General features: G+C 44.1%; 1 protein-coding gene and 1 pseudogene across 1 annotated transcript in view; one reads left to right on the plus strand and one right to left on the minus strand.

The window, feature by feature from the left end:
• The first annotated feature begins 439 nt into the window (after window positions 1–439).
• LOC111970769 (gamma-glutamyl hydrolase-like) lies at window positions 440–3,961 on the plus strand (annotated as a pseudogene).
• Window positions 3,962–6,764: 2,803 nt separating this feature from the next.
• Window positions 6,765–20,730, minus strand: part of LOC111970532 (podocalyxin-like protein 2) — a 36,479-nt gene continuing 22,513 nt past the window's right edge. The window contains exons 4-9 of the mRNA XM_023997348.3: window positions 18,574–19,340; window positions 17,986–18,060; window positions 15,796–15,952; window positions 15,516–15,577; window positions 12,580–12,759; window positions 6,765–9,633 (exon numbers count right to left, since the gene is read on the minus strand). Coding sequence (XP_023853116.1) covers window positions 9,379–9,633; window positions 12,580–12,759; window positions 15,516–15,577; window positions 15,796–15,952; window positions 17,986–18,060; window positions 18,574–19,340 — 1,496 coding nt within the window. The 3' untranslated portion in view covers window positions 6,765–9,378. The remainder of the gene's footprint in view (window positions 9,634–12,579; window positions 12,760–15,515; window positions 15,578–15,795; window positions 15,953–17,985; window positions 18,061–18,573; window positions 19,341–20,730) is intronic.

Raw genomic sequence — 20,730 nt, forward strand, 5'->3', positions numbered from 1 at the left:
TCTCCTAACGAACAAATCTGAGCTAGATGGGGAGCGATCAATTCACAGATGGTGTCCAGGGCACAGCTGGGAGCTGAGGGGGGTCGGTAGCAGGCGGCAACTAGTGAGAGACTTATTTCTGTTGAGAGATTAATTTTTAAAAATTAGAGTTCGACTGTTTGGGCATAGACCTGGAAAGTATGACAGAACTTTGCAGGCTATTCTTGCAGTGATCTGCAACTCTCTCCTCTTTGGCAGTTTATCCTTGACGGAAGTGTTATATTTGGGTAATGGAAATGCCCAATTTTGTGGCTTCCTAAGCCACGAATGCAACTGTAGTCGAAGGACATTAGGCGTTGGCAGATAGTGTGGCTAAAGCGGTTTGGAGTAAGGCAAATTAGGGAGGAGGCTTCTGTGTTGACATCATGAAGGCCGGCCTTTTCGATCACAGAAGTCAAACATGAGGGTGCTGGAAGTGCAGGGCCTGGGTTTACCTCCAGCATCACCCGACGGGAAAAACACAGAAAAGGGTAGTGGATGACGGGTGGGGCTAAAGCTATCAAAATGGTGCTCTAAGCCGTTGGGGACATAAGAATAAAAGGAGCAGATTATGGGCGTGGTAGAATAGGATCTGGATATGTGCAGACAGGGGTATGGTGGGGGCCGGGTACACAAAGCGGAGGCAAGCCAGGCACTGGGTGATGATTAAGAGAGGTTGTATTGTATTGTCATGTAGAGTGTATTGTAAAGTGCATGGTATTGTAATGTAGAGTGCATGGTATTGTAATTGTAAAGTGTATGTGTAAGTGCATGGTAATGTAGAGTGTATTGTAAAGTGCATGGTATTGCAATGTATTGTAATGTAGAGTGTATTGTTATTTCAGGGGTCCTGGCCAGGAGAACTAGTGGGAGCCCTTATGCTCAGGGATCCTTCTACATCACTGCTTCCTATGTAAAGTACTTTTGCTGGAGCCAGGGTTGTCCCCATAAGGTGTGTGTGACTGACGTGCTTTGAACGGGGCTCTTGAATGCCATGCATTATCCCGGATCAGCCCAAGCCCAGTGCATTATCCCGGATCAGCCCAAGCCCAGTGCATTATCCCGGATCAGCCCAAGCCCAGTGCATTATCCCGGATCAGCCCAAGCCCAGTGATTTGCTAGGAAATAAGGCACAATGAAGGCTTTGTAATCCACCTCACAGTTTTTTCTCAGTGTCTGTTGAGTGGCAAAAGTATGTTGGCTGATTGTAATCATTTACTTCCTTCATTCCTTCCTCTGATAGAATAAACAGAACCGATGAAGAGTATGAGAAGATATTTAACTCAATAAACGGGTGAGTGAAATTATTGTTCACTTATTTATATAACTGTAATCAGATACCTTCGTGGGAATAATWAAAATGTGAAGGACTATAGGCTATTTGATTGGTTGGTTGATTGATTMATTGGTTGTTGTAGGCTGCTGCTACCAGGTGTGGGTGTAGATCTGCAGACATCCCAGTTCAGTCGTCTGTCAAAGATCTTCTATGATCTGGCTATCAAGATATTCCATACCCAAATCAAATCGGTCACATACACGTGGTTAGCAGATGTTAATGCGAGTGTAGCGAAATGCTTGCGCTTCTAGTTCAGACCGTGCAGTAATATCTAACAAGTAATCTAACAATTTCACAACAACTACCTTATACACACAAGTGTAAAGGAATTACTAAGAATATGTACATAAAAATATATGGATGAGCGATGGCCGAACGGCATAGACAAGATGCAGTAAATGGTATAGAGTACAGTATATACATATGAGATGAGTAATGTAGGATATGTAAACATTATATAAAGTGGCATTGTTTAAAGTGGCTAGKGATACATTAAAATTATATTTTGTTTTTATCCTTCATTGACAATAAATGTATTGAATTGTTTTCAATAATTATAAAATGGTTTCAAATAATTAATAAATAGTTAAATGTCCAATATATGGTYCCCACAGTTTACGACACTGACAGCGGGTTCCATTTAGCTCCCTACCTCTTCCCCTTGTCCCTAATKTTTCTATGTTTACAGATCTGAAGTGTCTGGTTTAGGTATTAGCAGTGTAGTGGTTCAGCTTCCACTATATTACTTCTACCTGTTGAGCAGTACTCCTGTTGTTTCATGCTCGTGTTTTGTCTTCCAGACCAACGATGCGTCTGATTACTTCCCCATATGTGGCACGTGCCAGGCCCTCCAACAGATGACAGTACTGACCAGCAACAAGAACCTTCTGACTCTGACAGAGACCAAGGCTGTGGCCCTGCCTCTCACATTCACCCCAGGTCAGAGACAACACTGTGTTTCTGCATTCTCTATGTGTATTGGCCTGTGTTTGTCTATGAATATTGATATTCAGTGGTGTAAAATACTTAAGTAAAAATACTTTCAAGTACTACTTAAGTAGTTTTTGGGGTATCTGTACTTTACTATTACTATTAATATTTTTGACTGGATGACTGACTGACTACAGGTTCTGGCTGACTGACTGACTTACTGACTACAGGTTCTGGCTGACTGACTGACTTACTGACTACAGGTACTGACTGACTGACTTACTGACTACAGGTTCTGGCTGACTGACTGACTTACTGACTACAGGTTCTGACTGACTGGCTGGCTGACTGACTTACTGACTGACTACAGGTACTGACTGACTGGCTGACTGACTGCCTGGCTGACTACAGTGTTCTGACTGGCTGGCTGACTGACTAACTAAAGGTTCTGACTGGCTGACTGACTGGCTGACTACAGGTTCTGACTGGCTGGCTGACTGACTTACTGACTAACGGTTCTGACTGGCTGACTGACTGGCTGACTACAGGTTCTGACTGGCTGGCTGACTGACTTACTAACGGTTCTGACTGGCTGACTATCTGACTGGCTGACTAACGGTTCTTACTGAAAAAGGCTAGAACAAGTAATACTATTTCTGAGAATTAAAATAATTTTTCAAACCACTGCGACTTAATACCACCTGAACCCGTCTCTGTCTGAAGCTATCTGAAAACGTTTTGAAAATCTGTGCGTCAGAGTTACCAGAATATAGCTAATTCCATCCTCTTCTGTTCTCCCATGACCTAAACTAGAGCAAGGAACTTCCTTCTCAGCCTCACTATAGTGTAACATAGAGAGACATTCAATTATGTGTTCTATTCAATTATATCACTGTAAACTTTTTGATTCCGGAACGTTAAAAAAGAACTAATGAACGTCGTGATTCATGTCAACAGAACTACAGCCGGAATGTCAAGCTGAAACATTTCTACAAGGTTCTGACCACTAACAGAGACGGACGGAGAGAGTTCATTTCTACCATGGAAGGTACTGTACAGTGTCTGAACATGGCTAGAGAGACTTCATTTGGCCATCAAGTAAGAGGTGTTGAAACCATGGGATACTTGCAGCGGCATGTGTGTAAAATGCATTCACCACAGTGTATTGATTATCAAGACCCCAGGTCCTTGTTAGCCACACTGTAACCGGAGCCTCGAGGTTCTATTGACAAGCGGAATGTTTTCATTGGTCTGCTCTCTTGTTGTAGGGAATCGCTACCCATTGTAGACTGTTCCAGTGGCTATACTGTAAATAGAGCCTAGATTGTACGTTTTCTCTCTGGTAGCGAATCGCTATCCGTTCTATGCTGTCCAGTGGCACCCTGAGAAGAGTCCCTTTGAGTGGGTAGATAAGCCAGGTATGGTCCACTCTGCTGCCTCCGTCAGAGCATCCTTCTACACAGCWCACTTCTTTGTCTCCGAGGGTGAGTTATTTTAGTCCACCTTTCTTTAACCAGGTAAATCGGTTAAGAACAAATTCTTATTTGCAACGCTGGCCTGGGGAGTGACTATAGATTAGATATTGGACTGTACAATGCTGGCCTGGTGAGTGACTATAGATGACAGTCCAGTTATTGGATTGTACAACTCTGGCCTGGTGAGTGACTGTAGATGACAGTCCAGNCCTGGTGAGTGACTGTAGATGACAGTCCAGCTATTGGATTGTACAACTCTGGCCTGGTGAGTGACTGTAGATGACAGTCCAGCTATTGGATTGTAGCTGTATTGGACCATTAACCTTTACATGACCTGTAGATGACCTGTACATGACCTGTAGATGACCTGTCATCATGACACTAACCCTACATTACACAAGTTCTCTTCAGCCAGTGAGGAGGAGAGCGCTTTCATCTACAACTATTCTCCTGTCTTCACAGGTCTAGATGGTATATTCCTGCAAAATTACTACTTTGATTAGAATCAATTGTAAATCTAATCAATGTACCTTTGCTATTGTAAAAGATTGTATGGACTTTCTGTGAAATTTACATTTGTATTTGAGCTCTGATTGTAGCTGTAAAAACTCTTGTTGGAATCAGTGGTTATTGCAGTTGATGCAAGTTGTTGCTTTTGTATGATATAATTGTAAAAAGGTTAGCCTTTTTGATGTGATTTCAAGTCTTGAGAACTTTGTTGTTGGGGGGAAAAAAGTTAGTTTAAATGTACTACCATTGGATGTTGTGATGCAGTGTTTTATTAACGGGAGAATATGTCAATTCTACCATCTTCCATGTGAGAACTATTACAACAACATGACTGGAACATCTGAAAATAGAACGAAACTGCCTGCACACAAATCTGTATGAAATCAGTTTTTTTTCTGCATAGAAAAGTYTTGGCCTGAAGGTTTTTTCAGTCTGCCTATCTCCAATAATTTCCGGAATGGTAAAACGTTTTTGAGTGTAAACTTAAACAACTTAAACCAGATATAAAGTATGTAGAAAAGATAACAGACTTATATATTTTTCAATAAGATCATCTTTAAGAACTTAACAATCACCACAATAACAGTCAGGGAGAATTTAAAATTCCCAAATTTATGCATTCAGGAGTATTTTGTTATGGCATGGGGCCCCCATTGATTTTGTTATCATTTTTTGGGTCACTCAGATAGTGTAACGGATGTGAAATGGCTAGCTAGTTAGCGGGTACGCGCTAATAGCGTTTCAATCGGTTACGTCACTTGCTCTGAGACTTGAAGTAGGGTTTCCCCTTGCTCTGCAAGGGCCGCGGCTTTTGTGGAGCGATGGATAACGATGCTTCGTGGGCGACCGTTGTTGATGTGTGCAGAAGGTCCCTGGTTTGCGCCCGTGTCGGGGCGAGGGGACGGTTTAAAGTTATACTGTTACATTGATGCTGTTGACCCGGATCACTGGTTGCTGCGGAAAAGGAGGAGGTCGAAAAGGGGGTGAGTGTAACGGATGTGAAATGGCTAGCTAGTTAGCGGGTACGCGCTAATAGCGTTTCAATCGGTTACGTCACTTCCTCTGAGACTTGAAGTAGGGTTTCCCCTTGCTCTGCAAGGGCCGCGGCTTTTGTGGAGTGATGGGTAACGATGCTTCGTGGGCGACCGTTGTTGATGTGTGCAGAAGGTCCCTGGTTCGCGCCCGTGTCGGGGCGAGGGGACGGTCTAAAGTTATACTGTTACAATAGCACAAGCCATGTCAAATTGTTTTAAAACTGCAACATTTTATCTCCGCTACATGGCAAAATGTGAAGAATTTGCTTTAAAACACCCACACCCACCACCTAAGCCCCATTTGGATCCAGAAAAAACTCTGGAAATACATTGATAGCACATTTTAATGCTACCACAATAGTGTTTTTTATTGTTTACTCACCCATGTGTCAAACCCATGTGTCAAACTATTGCTGCTATTTTTATTGACTTGGCCAAAGCTTTTGATATGGTAGACCATTCCATTCTTGTGGGCCGGCTAAGGAGTATTGTTGTCTCTGAGGGGTCTTTGGCCTGGTTTGCTAACTGCCTCTCAAAGAGTGCAGTGTAAAAAGTCTGAAAATCTGCTGTCTCAGCCACTGGCTGTCAYCAAGGGAGTACCCCAWGGCTCAATCCTAGGCCCCACACTCTTCTCAATTTACATCAACAACATAGCTCATGCAGTAGGAAGCTCTCTCATCCATTTATATGCAGATGATACAGTCTTATACTCAGCTGGCCCCTCCCCGGATTTTCTGTTAAATGCTCTACAACAAAGCTTTCTTAGTGTCCAACAAGCTTCCTCTGGCCTTAACTTTGTTCTGAACACCTCCAAAACAAAGGTCATGTAGTTTGGTAAGAAGAATGCCCCTCTTCCCACAGGTGTTATTACTACCTCTGCATGTTGTGTTGCTACCATGCTGTGTTGTCATGTGTTGCTGCCTGCTATGTTGTTGTCTTAGGTGTCTTTTTATGTAGTGTTGTGTTGTCTATCTTGTCATGATGTGTGTTTTGTCCTAACTTATATATATATATATATATTATTTTTTTATCCCCTTCCCCGCAGGAGGCCTTTTGCCTTTTGGTAGGCCGTCATTGTAAATAAGAATGTGTTCTTAACTGACTTGTCTGGTTAAATAAATAAAATCAGCAGACAAAACCTTGTTGACATTGTTTCTTATCTATTGGGCCAATCAGCTGACATTGTCAAGCCATCTTCAACCAATGAGCTGACATTATCAAGCCATCATCAACCAATCAGCTGACATCAAGCCATCAACCAGTCTGCTGACATCATCAAGCAGTCAGCTGACATCATCAAGCCATCATCAACCAATCAGATGGTGTCATCAAGCCATCGTCAAAAAGTCATGAATATTCAGATTCAAGTACACATGCTTCCAGAACGGGGAGTTTACTTTTATAGTATACACTAGATGGTGCTATTGTAGCATTTTACAATATCACAAAGGCTGTAAGCAGTCCTACCAAAGGAACATTTCCCAGACGTTTATTTTCTATATATTGCATGATACATAAATCCAAAACAGTGAAAGATTAATGAAAACTAATATGAATTTTAAAAAACAAAATTTCGCACAAAAAGTTGTGGGAAAAACTAGAAATCATGTTAATTTATAAATCCAAATAACAAATCTTCTAATCTCATCTCCAGCCATCTCCCTCTCTCTCTGTCGTAGCAATGGAGCCTCGGGACAAGGTCAGTACACTTCTAATAGAAATAACACACACAACTTGATGACACTCAAAGATGCGATATTACTTCATCAATAACATCGACATTTTAAAGACACTGAGCCACACTTATCTCAGTGTAGCTTTCAAGTGGATAGAGACAACACTGCACGAGCAATACATCGGAGCAGCCCACACAGACCTACTGCTGATTTCTCAGACCAATGCTACGTATTGGCCATTGAGAGGTTTTTGAAGCCTTCGGGACGCCATATTGGTACTCCCCTGTAGGTGCAGTCCTCCACAGGAATGAATGGAATTCTACAGCATTTCAAATAAATGTTTCAAGGACAAAATTACATTTTAAAGTAATTTTTGTTGTTGTAGTGGGGACAGTAACATTAGTAATCTCTAAATAGTATGTTTTATTTATATATATTATGTTTAGCTCACATAATATAATTTAAAACGATTGTAGACAGTAATAAATTGATTTATATAGCTTCCCGAAAAATGTTTTACAATGGAGGAGTACCAAGATGGCTGTGCATTGGCTTCATTACAATGGAGGAGGAGTACCAAGATGGCTGTGCGGTGGCTTCATTACAATGGAGGAGGAGTACCAAGATGGCTGTGCATTGGCTTCAACACAGCGCCCCCTATCAGTCATTTAGTGTATATATAAATAATTGGTTCTCCTATTCTCTGAACTTTCCTCTTGTCGTGTTCATTAGGGAACGCAACAACGGAAAATGATCTTGCGACGGAATATTAAAATGTGTGTTTCTTATTGGACAAGTCAAGTAGTCCCTCTCTGATTCAGTCAGTTTTCTTCCGTTTGATGCCTAATGAACACGACCCTGGCGAGGTCAACCCTCCAATACAGAATTTAAAACACATAGTGGCTATCTGCTTGTTTAGTCATGCGAAATACAACAAACGAGGAGGGGACAGCATTCGTTTAGTAGCCTATCCCTCCAATATAAGATCTTACTATTTTTGGAAGCTAACCACCCCCCCACACACACACACACACAMAAACAGTTTTAGCTTGTGATACTGATTTAAGCGTTTCAAATACTTATAGGCTAAGCACAGTGTAGGCTATGGGAGATGTGTGCCAGCATGCCTGCTTGGTGATATTGTTCCCTTTCTGTAAAATAAGCTGACCTCAAGCTGACTCTGCACTAAAAACATATCCCACCATTTTGAAGCAGTGGCAATACTGTCAGGCAGAGAAGATATATTGTTCACATTTAAATGACAGAATGTCATTAACGCCACAGAAGAAATTATAGCAGCATGACTTCAAATTACATTCATATTTACAGGCCTTCACTTCTACAGTTAATAGCCCAAAACAATATTAGCTGTGCTTATAATCAGTTAATTCAGTGTGATATATATAACTATAACTGAAAGCATTTTAAATATTGCCAGCCTCCCTCTGTTGTTTTGCAGTCTGGTTGCCAGACTGTTTTAGCCAACCCCTTGTTTGTTACCATGTCACAGCAGCCAGAGATCACTTTGCAAAAAGCAATCAGATCCGGCAACCAAACTAGTTATTTTGTTGACTTATTCTTGATTGTAAGGAGGCTGAGAGTAATGGATGCTTCCAAATTATTGTGTGATTTTGAACTAAGATCAGTGTGAACTGACCAGATACAGAGCAGCCATTCCAACTTTACATAATACAGAATAGCTAGCATATAGCGTTTAAGTCTGCATTCAACATGTTAAATACAATATCCTAACTTCAGGAGTTCCACTATGAACATTCATACTCATAACAGAGGAATACCACCTCTATTCACTCTGATTGGGTAATCTAACATTCAATGTTTCAACATTCTGAAACGTCCCTGTAGCTGTACAGTGTTTAGTAATAGATGTGAATCATGCTTAGTTGACAAAAAAGGAAAGCAGAGTAGATGATCAAGTCCATATCATATAATCATATAATCATAGTCAATAGATAAAACATCTAAGTAKCTTTAAGAAGTTGTTTCTTCTGATTAGTTTACTTCATGTGTGTTTCTAATTTGACAGCCGATGCATTCACAAGTTTCACAACACTGATGATTTTTTGCGTCTTCATCATGAGTTCTCTTTCTAGCCCAGTCCGACTGGCAGATCTGTTTGTGCCGTCTCTACCAAGCCAAATGTGACAATGACCATAGAAGTCGGCAAGACAGCACAAACAGATCTGGATCCAGGCTACCCTTTTTCCATCTTCCTTCTTCTCTTTACTAAAGGTGTGTATCCTCTTCCACTCTTCTTCTCTTTACTAAAGGTGTGTATCCTCTTCCACTCTTCTTCTCTTTACTAAAGGTGTGTATCCTCTTCCACTCTTCTTCTCTTTACTAAAGGTGTGTATCCACTTCAACTCTTCTTCTCTCTACTAAAGGTGTGTGTCCTCTTCCATATTATCCTCTTCCTTCCCTCCAGGTTTGTTGACCAGGACCTGCCAGCCACTGCTCCCTCCCTCCCCCCCGGCCATCCCCCCAGACCCGGTCCCAGCCGTCAGTCCGTTAGCGTGGTGGTACGGGTGGTGTTTCTTCTCCTGCATCTCTGGCGGCCCCCCGTCACTCGTGACGTCCAGGGTGGGGTTGTCATGGCAGCCGTTCTCCACAAAATGGAGCTCCTCACCTCGTGTCTTGGGAGAGACCAGGAGAGAAAAAAAATGTTTTAATAACATCAATAATATAAAATGACTTACACATGAACACACTGGAATGCAAGTATTTTGTTGCATTGGTAAAACTAGTCAAATCAAATCTAATCAAAGTTTATTGGTCGAGTACACTGTTTAGCAGATGTTATAGCGGGTGCMGCGAAAAACTCGTTATGTTAATAGCTCCTAACAGTGCATTCAAATGTCAAACAAGTACACAAATAATCCAAAACTAGAAACGAGAAATCAAGAATGTCAGAACGAATATCCAATGAACAAACCAAATAACACTGTCAGTAAAACAAATACAATCTATGAGTATGTACACCAACAATGTGTACTAAGAATGATATGTACAGCAGGAAATATATTACAGTGAACTATGTTAGGAATCCACTATATAAATACGTGGTGTATATAAATAGTGTAACAAAATGCCACGTAACCAATAACATATACAATGTGTTCCTTCCTAACAACAAAAATGACTACCACTTTCCAAGTTATCAAGCTGGTCTTACCCTAGTCTTCAGGTTAGGCAGTTATCAAGCTGGTCTTACCCTAGTCTCTAGCTTAGGCAGTTATCAAGCTGGTCTTACCCTAGTCTTCAGGTTAGGCAGTTATCAAGCTGGTTTTACCATAGTCTTCAGCTTAGGCAGTTATCAAGCTGGTTTTACCATAGTCTTCAGCTTAGGCAGTTATCAAGCTGGTTTTACCATAGTCTTCAGGTTAGGTAGTTATCAAGCTGGTCTTACCCTAGTCTTCAGTTAGGCAGTTTATCAAGCTGTCTTACCCTAGTCTTCAGCTTAGGCAGTTATCAAGCTGGTTTTACCATAGTCTTCAGGTTAGGTAGTTATCAAGCTGGTCTTACCCTAGTCTTCAGCTTAGGCAGTTATCAAGCTGGTCTTACCCTAGTCTTCAGCTTAGGCAGTTATCAAGCTGGTCTTACCCTAGTCTCTAGCTTAGGCAGTCATCAAGCTGGTCTTACCCTAGTCTTCAGCTTAGGCAGTCATCAAGCTGGTCTTACCATAGTCTCTAGCTTAGGCAGTTATCAAGCTGACAAAGCCCGCTACCAAAACCTGCGGGCTCTCCTTCACCGCAGCCAATGTGAGTAAAACATTTAAAGGTGTTAACCCTCGCAAGGCTGCCGGCCCAGACGGCATCCCTAGCCGCGTCCTCAGAGCATGTGCAGACCAGCTGGCTGGTGTGTTTACGGACATATTCAATCAATCCCTATCCCAGAGTGCTGTTCCCACATGCTTCAAGAGGGCCACCATTGTTCCTGTTCCCAAGAAAGCTAAGGTAACTGAGCTAAACGACTATCTCCCCCGTAGCACTCACTTCCGTCATCATGAAGTGCTTTGAGAGACTAGTCAAGGATCATATCACCTCCACCCTACCTGACACCCTAGACCCACTCCAATTTGCTTACCGCCCCAATAGGTCCACAGACGACGCAATCACACTGCACACTGCCCTAACCCATCTGGACAAGAGGAATACCTATGTAAGAATGCTGTTCATCGACTACAGCTCAGCATTTAACACCATAATACCCTCCAAACTCGTCATTAAGCTCGAGACCCTGGGTCTCGACCCCACCCTGTGCAACTGGGTCCTGGACTTTCTGACGGGCCGCCCCCCAGGTGGTGAAGGTAGGAAACGACATCTCCACCCCGCTGATCCTCAACACTGGGGTGGATTCAAGGGTGCATTCTCAGCCCTCTCCTGTACTCCCTGTTCACCCATGACTGCGTGGCCATGCACGCCTCCAACTCAATCATCAAGTTTGCAGACGACACTACAGTGTTAGGCTTGATTACAAACAATGACGAGACAGCCTACAGGGAGGAGGTGAGGGCCCTCGGAGTGTGGTGTCAGGAAAATAACCTCACACTCAAAGTCAACCAAACAAAGGAGATGATTGTGGACTTCAGGAAACAGCAGAKGGAGCACCCCCCCCCCCCCCCCYATCCACATCGACAGGACAGTAGTGGAGAAGGTGGAAAGTTTTAAGTTCCTCGGCGTACACATCACGGACAAACTGAAATGGTCCACCCACACAGACAGCGTGGTGAAGAAGGGCAACAGCGCCTCTTCAACCTCAGGAGGCCGATGAAATTTGCCTTGTCATCGAAAACACGCAAACTTCTACAGATGCAAAATCGAGAGCATCCTGTCGGTCTGTATCACCGCCTGGTATGGCAACTGCTCCGCCCACAACTGTAAGGCTCTCCAGAGGGTAGTGCGGTCTGCACAACGCATCACCGGGGGCAAACTACCTGCCCTCCAGGACACCTACACCACCCGATGTCACAGGAAGRCCAWAAMGATCATCAAGGACAACAACCACCCGAACTACTGCCTGTTCACCCCGCTATCATCCAGAAGGCGAGGTCAGTACAGGTGCATCAAAGCAGGGACCGAGAGACTGAAAAACAGCTTCTATCTCAAGGCCATCAGACTGTTAAACAGCCATCACTAACATTGAGTGGTTGCTGCCAACATACTGACTCAAATCTCTAGCCACATAATAATAAAAAATTGGATGTAATAAATGTATCACTAGTCACTTTAAACAATGCCACTTTATATAACGTTTTCATACCCTACATTACTCATCTCATATGTATATACTGTACTCTATACCATCTACTGCATCTTGCCTATGCCGCACGGCCATCGCTCATCCATATATTTATATGTACATATTCTTATTAATTCCTTTACACTTGTGTGTATAAGGTAGTTGTTGTGAAATTGTTCGATTATTGTTAGATATTACTGCATGGTCGGAACTAGAAGCACAAGCATTTCGCTACACTCACATTAACATCTGCTAACCACGTGTATGTGACCAATAAAATTTGATTTGATTTGATTTCTTACCCTAGTCTTCAGCTTAGGCAGTTATCAAGCTGGTCTTACCCTAGTCTTCAGCGTAGGCAGGCGTCTCTGCCAGCAGATATAGATTAGACCAGAGGCGATGATGACCACACAGACAGAACCTATGATCACCAGGACCACAAACAGCTTCCCGTAGTCGCTACGCGTCTGACTGGGTCTGGAGTGACAGGTGCTAGCACTGCTGTAGCTCTGGATGCCAATCTGGAACCAGAACCAGACATATGGAACAGTTCAGTTTCATCCAGACAGATTAATTAGTAGCCTGGTCCAGACAGATGAATATACAGTGCCTTGCAAAAGTATTCACCCCCCCCTTGCCATTTTTCCTATTTTGTTGCATTACAACCTGTAATTTAAATTGATTTTCATTTGGATTTCATGTAATGGACACACACAAAATAGTCCAAATTGGTGAAGTGAAATGAAAAAAAATTACTTGTTTCAAAAAATTTCACTAAATTGTTTTGCGGAAATGTGGTGCGTGCATATGTATTCACCCCTTTGCTATGAAGCCCCTAAATAAGATCTGGTGCAACCAATTACCTTCAGAAGTCAAATAATTAGTTAAATAAAGTCCACCTGTGTGCAATCTAAGTGTCACATGATCTGTCACATGATCTCAGTATATATACACCTGTTCTGAAAGGCCCCAGAGTCTGCAACACCACTAAGTAAGGGCCGCCACCAAGCAAGCGGCACCATGAAGACCAAGGAGCTCTCCAAATAGGTCAGGGACAAAGTTGTGGAGAACTACAGATCAGGGTTGAGTTATAAATAAATATCCAAAACTTTGAACATCCCACAGAGCACCATTAAATCCATTATTAGAAAATGGAAGGAATATGGCACTACAACAAACCTGCCAAGAGAGGGCTGCCCACCAAAACTCAAGGACCAGGCAAGGAGGGCATTAATCAGAGAGGAAACAAAGAGACCAAAGATAACCCTGAAGGAGCTCCACAGCAGAGATTAGAGTATTCGTCCATAGGACCACGTTAAGCCATACACTCCACAGAGCTGGGCTTTACGGAAGTGGCCAGAAAAAAGACAATACTTAAAAATAAAAATAAAAACATTTGCCAAACGGCATGTGGGAGACCCCCCAAACATATGGAAGAAGGTACTCTGGTCAGATGAGACTAAAATGTTGCTTTTTGGCCATCAAGGAAAACGCTATGTCTGGCACAAACCCAACACCTCTCATCACCCTGAGAATACCATCCCCACAGTGAAGCATGGTGGTGGCAGCATCATGCCTAGTGGTTAGAGCGTTGGACTAGTAACCGAAAGGTTGCAAGATCGAATCCCCGAGCTGACAAGGTAAAAATATGTCGTTCTGTCCCTGAACAAGGCAGTTAACCCACTGTTCCTAGGCCGTCATTGAAAATAAGAATTTGTTCATCATCAGGGTCTGGGAAACTGGTCAGAATTGAAGGAATGATGGATGGCGCTAAATACAGGGAAATTCTTGAGGGAAACCTGTTTCAGTCTTCCAGAGATTTGAGACTGGGACGGAGGTTCAACTTCCAGCAGGACAATGACCCTAAGCATACTGCTAAAGCAACACTCGAGTGGTTTAAGGGGAAACATTTAAATGTCTTGGAATGGCCGAGTCAAAGCCCAGACCTCAATCCAAACAATTGAGAATATGTGGTATGACTTAAAGATTGCTGTACACTCCAAAAGGATTCTTTGGCTGTTCCCATTGGAGAACCCTTTTTGGTTCCAGGTAGAAACCTTTTGTTTTCCATGTTGTACTCTATGTGAAATGATTCTACATGGAACCCAAAAGAGGTCTACCTGGAACCAAAATGGTTCTACATGGAACCAAAAAAGGGTTCTTTAGTGTTATTTTATGGGGACAGCCGAAGAACCCTTTTGTTCCAGGTAGAACCCCATGTAGAGCCCTTTTTACAGAGGGGTCTACATGGAACCCAAAAAGGGTTCTACCTGGAACCAAAAAGGGTTCTCCTATGGGGACAGCTGAAGAACCCTTTTGGAACCCTTTTTTCTAACAGTGTAGCTCCAGGAGCTGGTCCCCACTCTCCACACGGATCTCATCCTGATAACAACAGGAGAGGTTAAAGGTCACGGTCACAGTGAAAACAGGGGAACCAGGTAGCCTGATTTCTGTCAGATCAGTTTGCTTTGTGCTTTTAACCAACTCCTATGAAGTTAAGGAACTAGCAGAAACAAAAACAGATCTGGGGCCTGAGGATAGGGTAGAGTAAACAGACAGACAGACAAACAGGAACCCATCCAACTTGAAGGAGCTGGAGCAGTTTTGTCTTCAAAAATGGGCAAAAAATCCCAGTGGCTAGATGTGCGAAGCTTATAGAGACATATCTCAAGAGAATTGCAGCTATAATTGCTGCAAAAGGTGGCTCTACAAAGTATTGACTTTGGGGGGGGGGGTGAATAGTTATGCACGCTCAAGTTTTCAGTGTTTTTGTCTTATTTCTTGTTTGTTTTACAAGAAAAAGTATTTTGCATCTTCATAGTGGTAGGCATGTTGTGTAAATCAAATGATACAAACCCCCCAAAAATCTATTTTAATTCCAGGTTGTAAGGCAACAATATAGGAAAAATGCCAAGGGGGGTGAATACTTTTGCAAGGCACTGTATTAGCTTGGTCCAGCCAGATGAATTACTAGCCTGGTCCAGCCAGATGAATTACTAGCCTGGTCCAGCCAGATGAATTACTAGCCTGGTCCAGACAGATGAATTACTAGCCTGGTCCAGACAGATGAATTACTAGCCTGGTCCAGACAGATGAATTACTAGCCTGGTCCAGACAGATGAATTACTAGCCTGGTCCAGACAGATGAATTACTAGCCTGGTCCCAGAGGTGCTGTTTGTGCTCAGTCTACTCCTACCATGTGGATCAGATTAACAAACTACTATACAGCTGTAACATATATAAGGTTGTAAATTCCAAGGAACAAAAGCATCTTACCTCGTGTAAACCTTTCCTTATCTCACCTAACATCGATAGCACATCCTTGGTGGCAATAACTCCTAAAAGACAGGCAGATTTCAGAAATAGTAAGCAAGTTTTGTACTCCACTCCAGAAAAACTCAACACAAAATCACACATTCCCTAATGATCTCCAGTAGAAACATAAGTAGGCCTGGAACTTGAATGACGGGAGAACGTGAACCAGAGCTGGGTCCTACACACAGTCATAGGTCCTACCCAATGACGTCATACAGTATGTCTGTAGACGTCCTCTTACCGTGTTCGCTGGCCAGTGTGATGAGCAGCTGGTGGTCCTGCATGGTGGGTTTAGAGAGAGAGATGAGCCAGGAGCCCTGAGGACTGTCCATCTTCCTAGAGAAGGCTGTCTCTAGCAGCTCCAGGAGCCGGTCCCCACTCTCCACACGGAACTCATCCTGACCAGGAGACAGAGATGTCACAGGGTTAGGGCAAAGTTAGTTAGTTAGAGAAGGCTGTCTCTACACTTAAAAGCTACACTCCAAAAGGGTTCTTCGGTTGTCCCCATAAGGAGAACCCTTTTTGGTTCCAGGTAGAAACCTTTTGTTTTCCATGTTGTACCCTATGTGAAATGATTCTACATGGAACCCAAAATGGATCTACATGGAACCAAAAAGGGTTCTTCAAAGTGTTATTTTTGGGGGACAGCCGAAGAACCCTTTTAGGGTCTACAATGTATCTAGAACCTAAGAGGGTTCTTCGGCTGTCCCCATAAGAGAACCAAAACAGGTTCTACCTGGAACCAAAAAGGGTTCTCCTATGGGGACAGCTGAAGAACCCTTTTGGAACCCTTTGTTCTAACAGTGTAGCTCCAGGAGCTGGTCCCCACTCTCCACACGGATCTCATCCTGATAACAACAGGAGAGGTCAAAGGTCACAGTGAAAACAGGGGAACCAGGTAGCCTGATTGCTGTCAGATCAGTTTGCTTTGTGCTTTTAACCAACTCCTATGAAGTTAAGGAACTAGCGGAAACAAAAACAGATCTGGGGCCTGAGGATAGGGTAGAGTAAACAAATAGACAGACAAACAAATACACAACTGTTTAACAGTGGAGGATAAAAGAAAAGGCCAGGTGGTGATGTTTTCTGTTGTTTTCATTGCATGAATGTTTTAATAAATCTATCTACTGCCAAGTATGGTGTTGAATTAATCACAGTCCTGTGTAGGAGCTTCTGTTTCCAACACAAAACATGTCGTTCTGTGGATCTGAGAGTTTCTCTCTTCCTCCCTGCTGGGTACTACTGGTTACTCTGCAGCGGTTGGCGTGACAACCCAAAAGGTCACATTGATTATAATCGCATTGCTTTGTGCTGTTTCCATGGTGACGGAGGACTCTTGGGTGATGGAGGGGGTGTGACGGATGGCGAGGAGGATGTTGTGTTTAAGGACCGACTGTCAGAGGACAGAAGGGGCTGTCTTCTTCTGTCTGTCTACTAGCTCCTGTTTGTCTCACAGTGAAGGACAGCAATGGAGCTAATCTGAATCTATTGGCTAGCCTGGTTAAAAACAGACTGAATACTACACTCATTACAGTTTAACCAGGCTACCATCTGATGGCATCCCATCATGCCATATTGATTCAATTATAGATTCAACTAGTAGGCATGAAATTATTGTAGGGAATTGTCTAAGGAACAGCCGCAATATAGTGCTGCATTACTATGGTCCAATAAAATCGGTATGATGTAAACGCAGCAAGAAAGAAACGTCCCTTTTTCAGGACCCTGTCTTTCAAAGATAATTCGTAAATATCCAAATAACTTCACAGCATCATCGGACTGAGCTTGTTGTCATTGCAGGCAATCTCAACGCTGTGCATTACAGGGAAGACATCCTCCTCCCTCATGTGGTACCCTTCCTGCAGGCTCATCCTGACATGACCCTCCAGCATGACAACGCCACCAGCCATACTGCTCGTTCTGTGCGTGATTTCCTGCAAGACAGGAATGTCAGTGTTTTGCCATGGCCAGCGAAGTGCCCGTATCTCAATCCCGTTGAACACGTCTGGGACCTGTTGGATCGGAGGGTGAGGGCTAGGGCCATTCCCCCCAGAAATGTCCGGGAACTTGCAGGTGTCTTGGTGAAAGAGTGGTGTAACATCTCACAGCAAGAATTGGCAAATCTGGTGCTGTCCATGAGGAGGAGATGCACTGCAGTACTTAATGCAGCTGGTGGCCACACCAGATACTGACTGTTACTTTTGATTTTGACCCCCCCTTTGTTCAGGGACACATTATTCMATTTCTGTTAGTCACACGTCTGTGGAACTTGTTCAGTTTATGCCTCAGTAGTTGAATCTTGATATGTTCATACAAATATTTACACATGTTAAGTTTGCTGAAAATAAACGCAGTTGACAGTGAGAGGACTTTTCTTTTTTTTGCTGAGTTTAGTTAGTCACGTTATGTTCCTCAACGTTTTGGTACTCACACAGTCAACGCTGTCTGACATGTTGAGGATGATGTAGCCCTTCCCAGCCAGATCGCTCCAGTCCACACAGATCACCTGGTGGTTACACGAAGAGAGGAATTAATATGAGCAAGTACGAGGTTGTTAAACCAATCACAACCCTCAAAATATACAGTTCAATAGTGTGACAGAGTGCGTTCAAACTAGAGTCTCCTAAGTGGTAACCCGCTGAACTAAAGCTTGGGCATTACCTCAGGGAGCTAACAAAGTCTTCAGGTCTCAGGTTACTCATCATATAGTTTATAGTTTACTGAACTACATGAGAGATACTTGAGAGGTACAGAGGTACAGATACTACCGAACCCGTACCTGTACCCGTACCTGTACTCGTACCTGAACTCGTACCTGTACCCAAACCCGTACCTGTACCCGTACCTGTACTCGTACCTGAACTTGAACCTGTACTCGTACCTGAACCTGTACTCGTACCTGTACCCGAACTTGTACCCAAACTTGTACCTGTACCTGAACTTGTACCTGAACCTGTACCTGAACCTATACCTGTACCTGAACCTGAACCTGTACCTATACCTGTACCTGAACCTGTACCTGCTGTATCTCCTGTGAGAAGTGTGCACCGTGGAGGATATCTGTCTCTGTTAACAGCTCTGTTCCTCCATTTTTGACCTCCTGCTCCTCCTGCCTCCTCTCCTCCTCCTCCCGGCCCTCCCTCCCGTCCTCCAGACGATCCCAGGAGTCCTCTGTGAAGCCGACTGTGGGGGCCAAAGAAGCAGAGGGGACCGTGGTCAGGGGAGAGATGGCCCCTCCTCTCCCCCTGTCACTCCCAGGTCCTCCAAGGACCACTGTCTCCTCTTCCTCTTCATCCTCTTCCTCACCTTCCTCCACCACCTCCTCCCGGTCTTCTGTATGAATGTTGTCTGGCTGTAGGGGCCCAAAGCTGGGGAAGACACCCACCTCTGGGAGGGTGGGTCTGGAGGAGGCGATGGAGACGTCAGGCTCAGTGGTGGTACTCTCCCTTTTCATCTCCCCATCCGTCTCCTCTTCCTCCTCTGCTACCTCTACCTCCACTGTGTCCCCCGGAGGTGATTCCTGGCCCCCGTGTACAGGGACATATTGTGGGTCTAAGGTGGTGAAGTCTACAGGAACCACCGGGTCAGCAGCAGGGATGGTGGTGGTAGACAGGCCCTGGTTCTGGGCATAGCCAGGCTCTACGGGGAGGCCGCTGGACTCTCTCTCCATCTCCCATAACTCCCGCTCCAGGTTCTCCATCGCAGTCATGAAAGGAGAAGTGTGGTTCCCCTGTCTGGGTTCCTCCATGGGAGAGGTGGAGGACTGGGAGAGGGTTTGACTGTAACCTGAGAAATGGAGAAATGGTAGTACTTTTTTTTTTACAGTACAGAGATGACCAGGTATTTACTAGTACACACAGTAATAACCGATTAATTACTTGTTATTTTATTTGGAATGCGGTAACAGATTAGGTTTAACTCAGGAAGGCTCTTTAACTCTGTGATGTGACAGTGTGACTGGGACAGATGTATTATCCACAACACAGACAATCCCTTCTGAAAAAGTTTGTCATGAGCCCTCAAATCCTCAAAAAAAGTTCTACAGCTGCACCATTGAGAGCATCTTGACTGGCTGCGTCACTACTTGGTCTGGCAACTGCACCGCCTTCGATCGCATGGCGCTACAGAGGGTGGTGCGGACAGCCCAGTACATCACTGGGGCCCGAGCTACCTGTCATCCAGGCGGTGTTAAAGGAAGGCCCAGAAAATTGTTAAAGACTCCAGCTACCCAAGCTATAGACTGTTCTCTCTGCTTCCGAACGGCAAGTCTGACACCAACAGGCTCCTGAACAGCTTCTATCGCCAAGCCATAAGACTGATGTATAGCTAACAAAAGGGCTWTAACGTACTACATGTATTGACCTTTTTTGTTGTTGTACACTCACAGATCTCTACCTCGCACTCATTCACACACACACACTTAATTTGCTCACATATACACACACACTCACATACAATCATTATATACGCTGCTGCTACTCTGTTTATCATATATCCTGATGCCTAGTCCCCTTACCCCTATCTACCTCCATCACTCCAGTATCCCGTCACATTATCATTACTGGTCCTAGAACTGAGCCTGTATTTAGCTTACTTCATTTCTCGTGTTCTTCTTATTTCTATTTCTCATGTGTTTTTGTTCTACTTTACTTTATAATATTTTTTTGTACTGATATTGATTACTGCATTGTTGGGAAAAAGCTTGCAACAAAGGCATTTCACTGTACTTGCACACATAACAATAAAATTCGAAACTTGAAACTAGTGTTGGCCCTTGGTGTACAGCCCCCCCCCCAGGATTACAAAAATGCTGGGTGGCAGCCCCCTCCAGGATTACAATAGGCTGGGTGGCAGCCCCCCCCCAGGATTACAATAGGCTGGGTGGCAGCCCCCCCACAATAGGCTGGGTGGCAGCCCCCCCCCCAGATTACAATAGGCTGGGTGGCAGCCCCCCCCCCCCCAGGATTACAATAGGCTGGGTGGCACCCCCGCCCCAGGATTACAATAGGCTGGGTGGCAGCCCCCCCTCCAGGATTACAATAGGCTGGGTGGCAGCCCCCCCCCACAGGATTACAATAGGCTGGGTGGCAGCCCCCCTCCAGGATTACAATAGGCTGGGTGGCACGCCCCCCCCACAGGATTCACAATAGGCTGGGGGCGCCAGCCCCCCCCAGGA

Source organism: Salvelinus sp. IW2-2015, linkage group LG11 (assembly GCF_002910315.2).
Source record: "Salvelinus sp. IW2-2015 linkage group LG11, ASM291031v2, whole genome shotgun sequence".
In the NCBI taxonomy this organism is placed as follows: Eukaryota; Metazoa; Chordata; class Actinopteri; order Salmoniformes; family Salmonidae; genus Salvelinus; species Salvelinus sp. IW2-2015.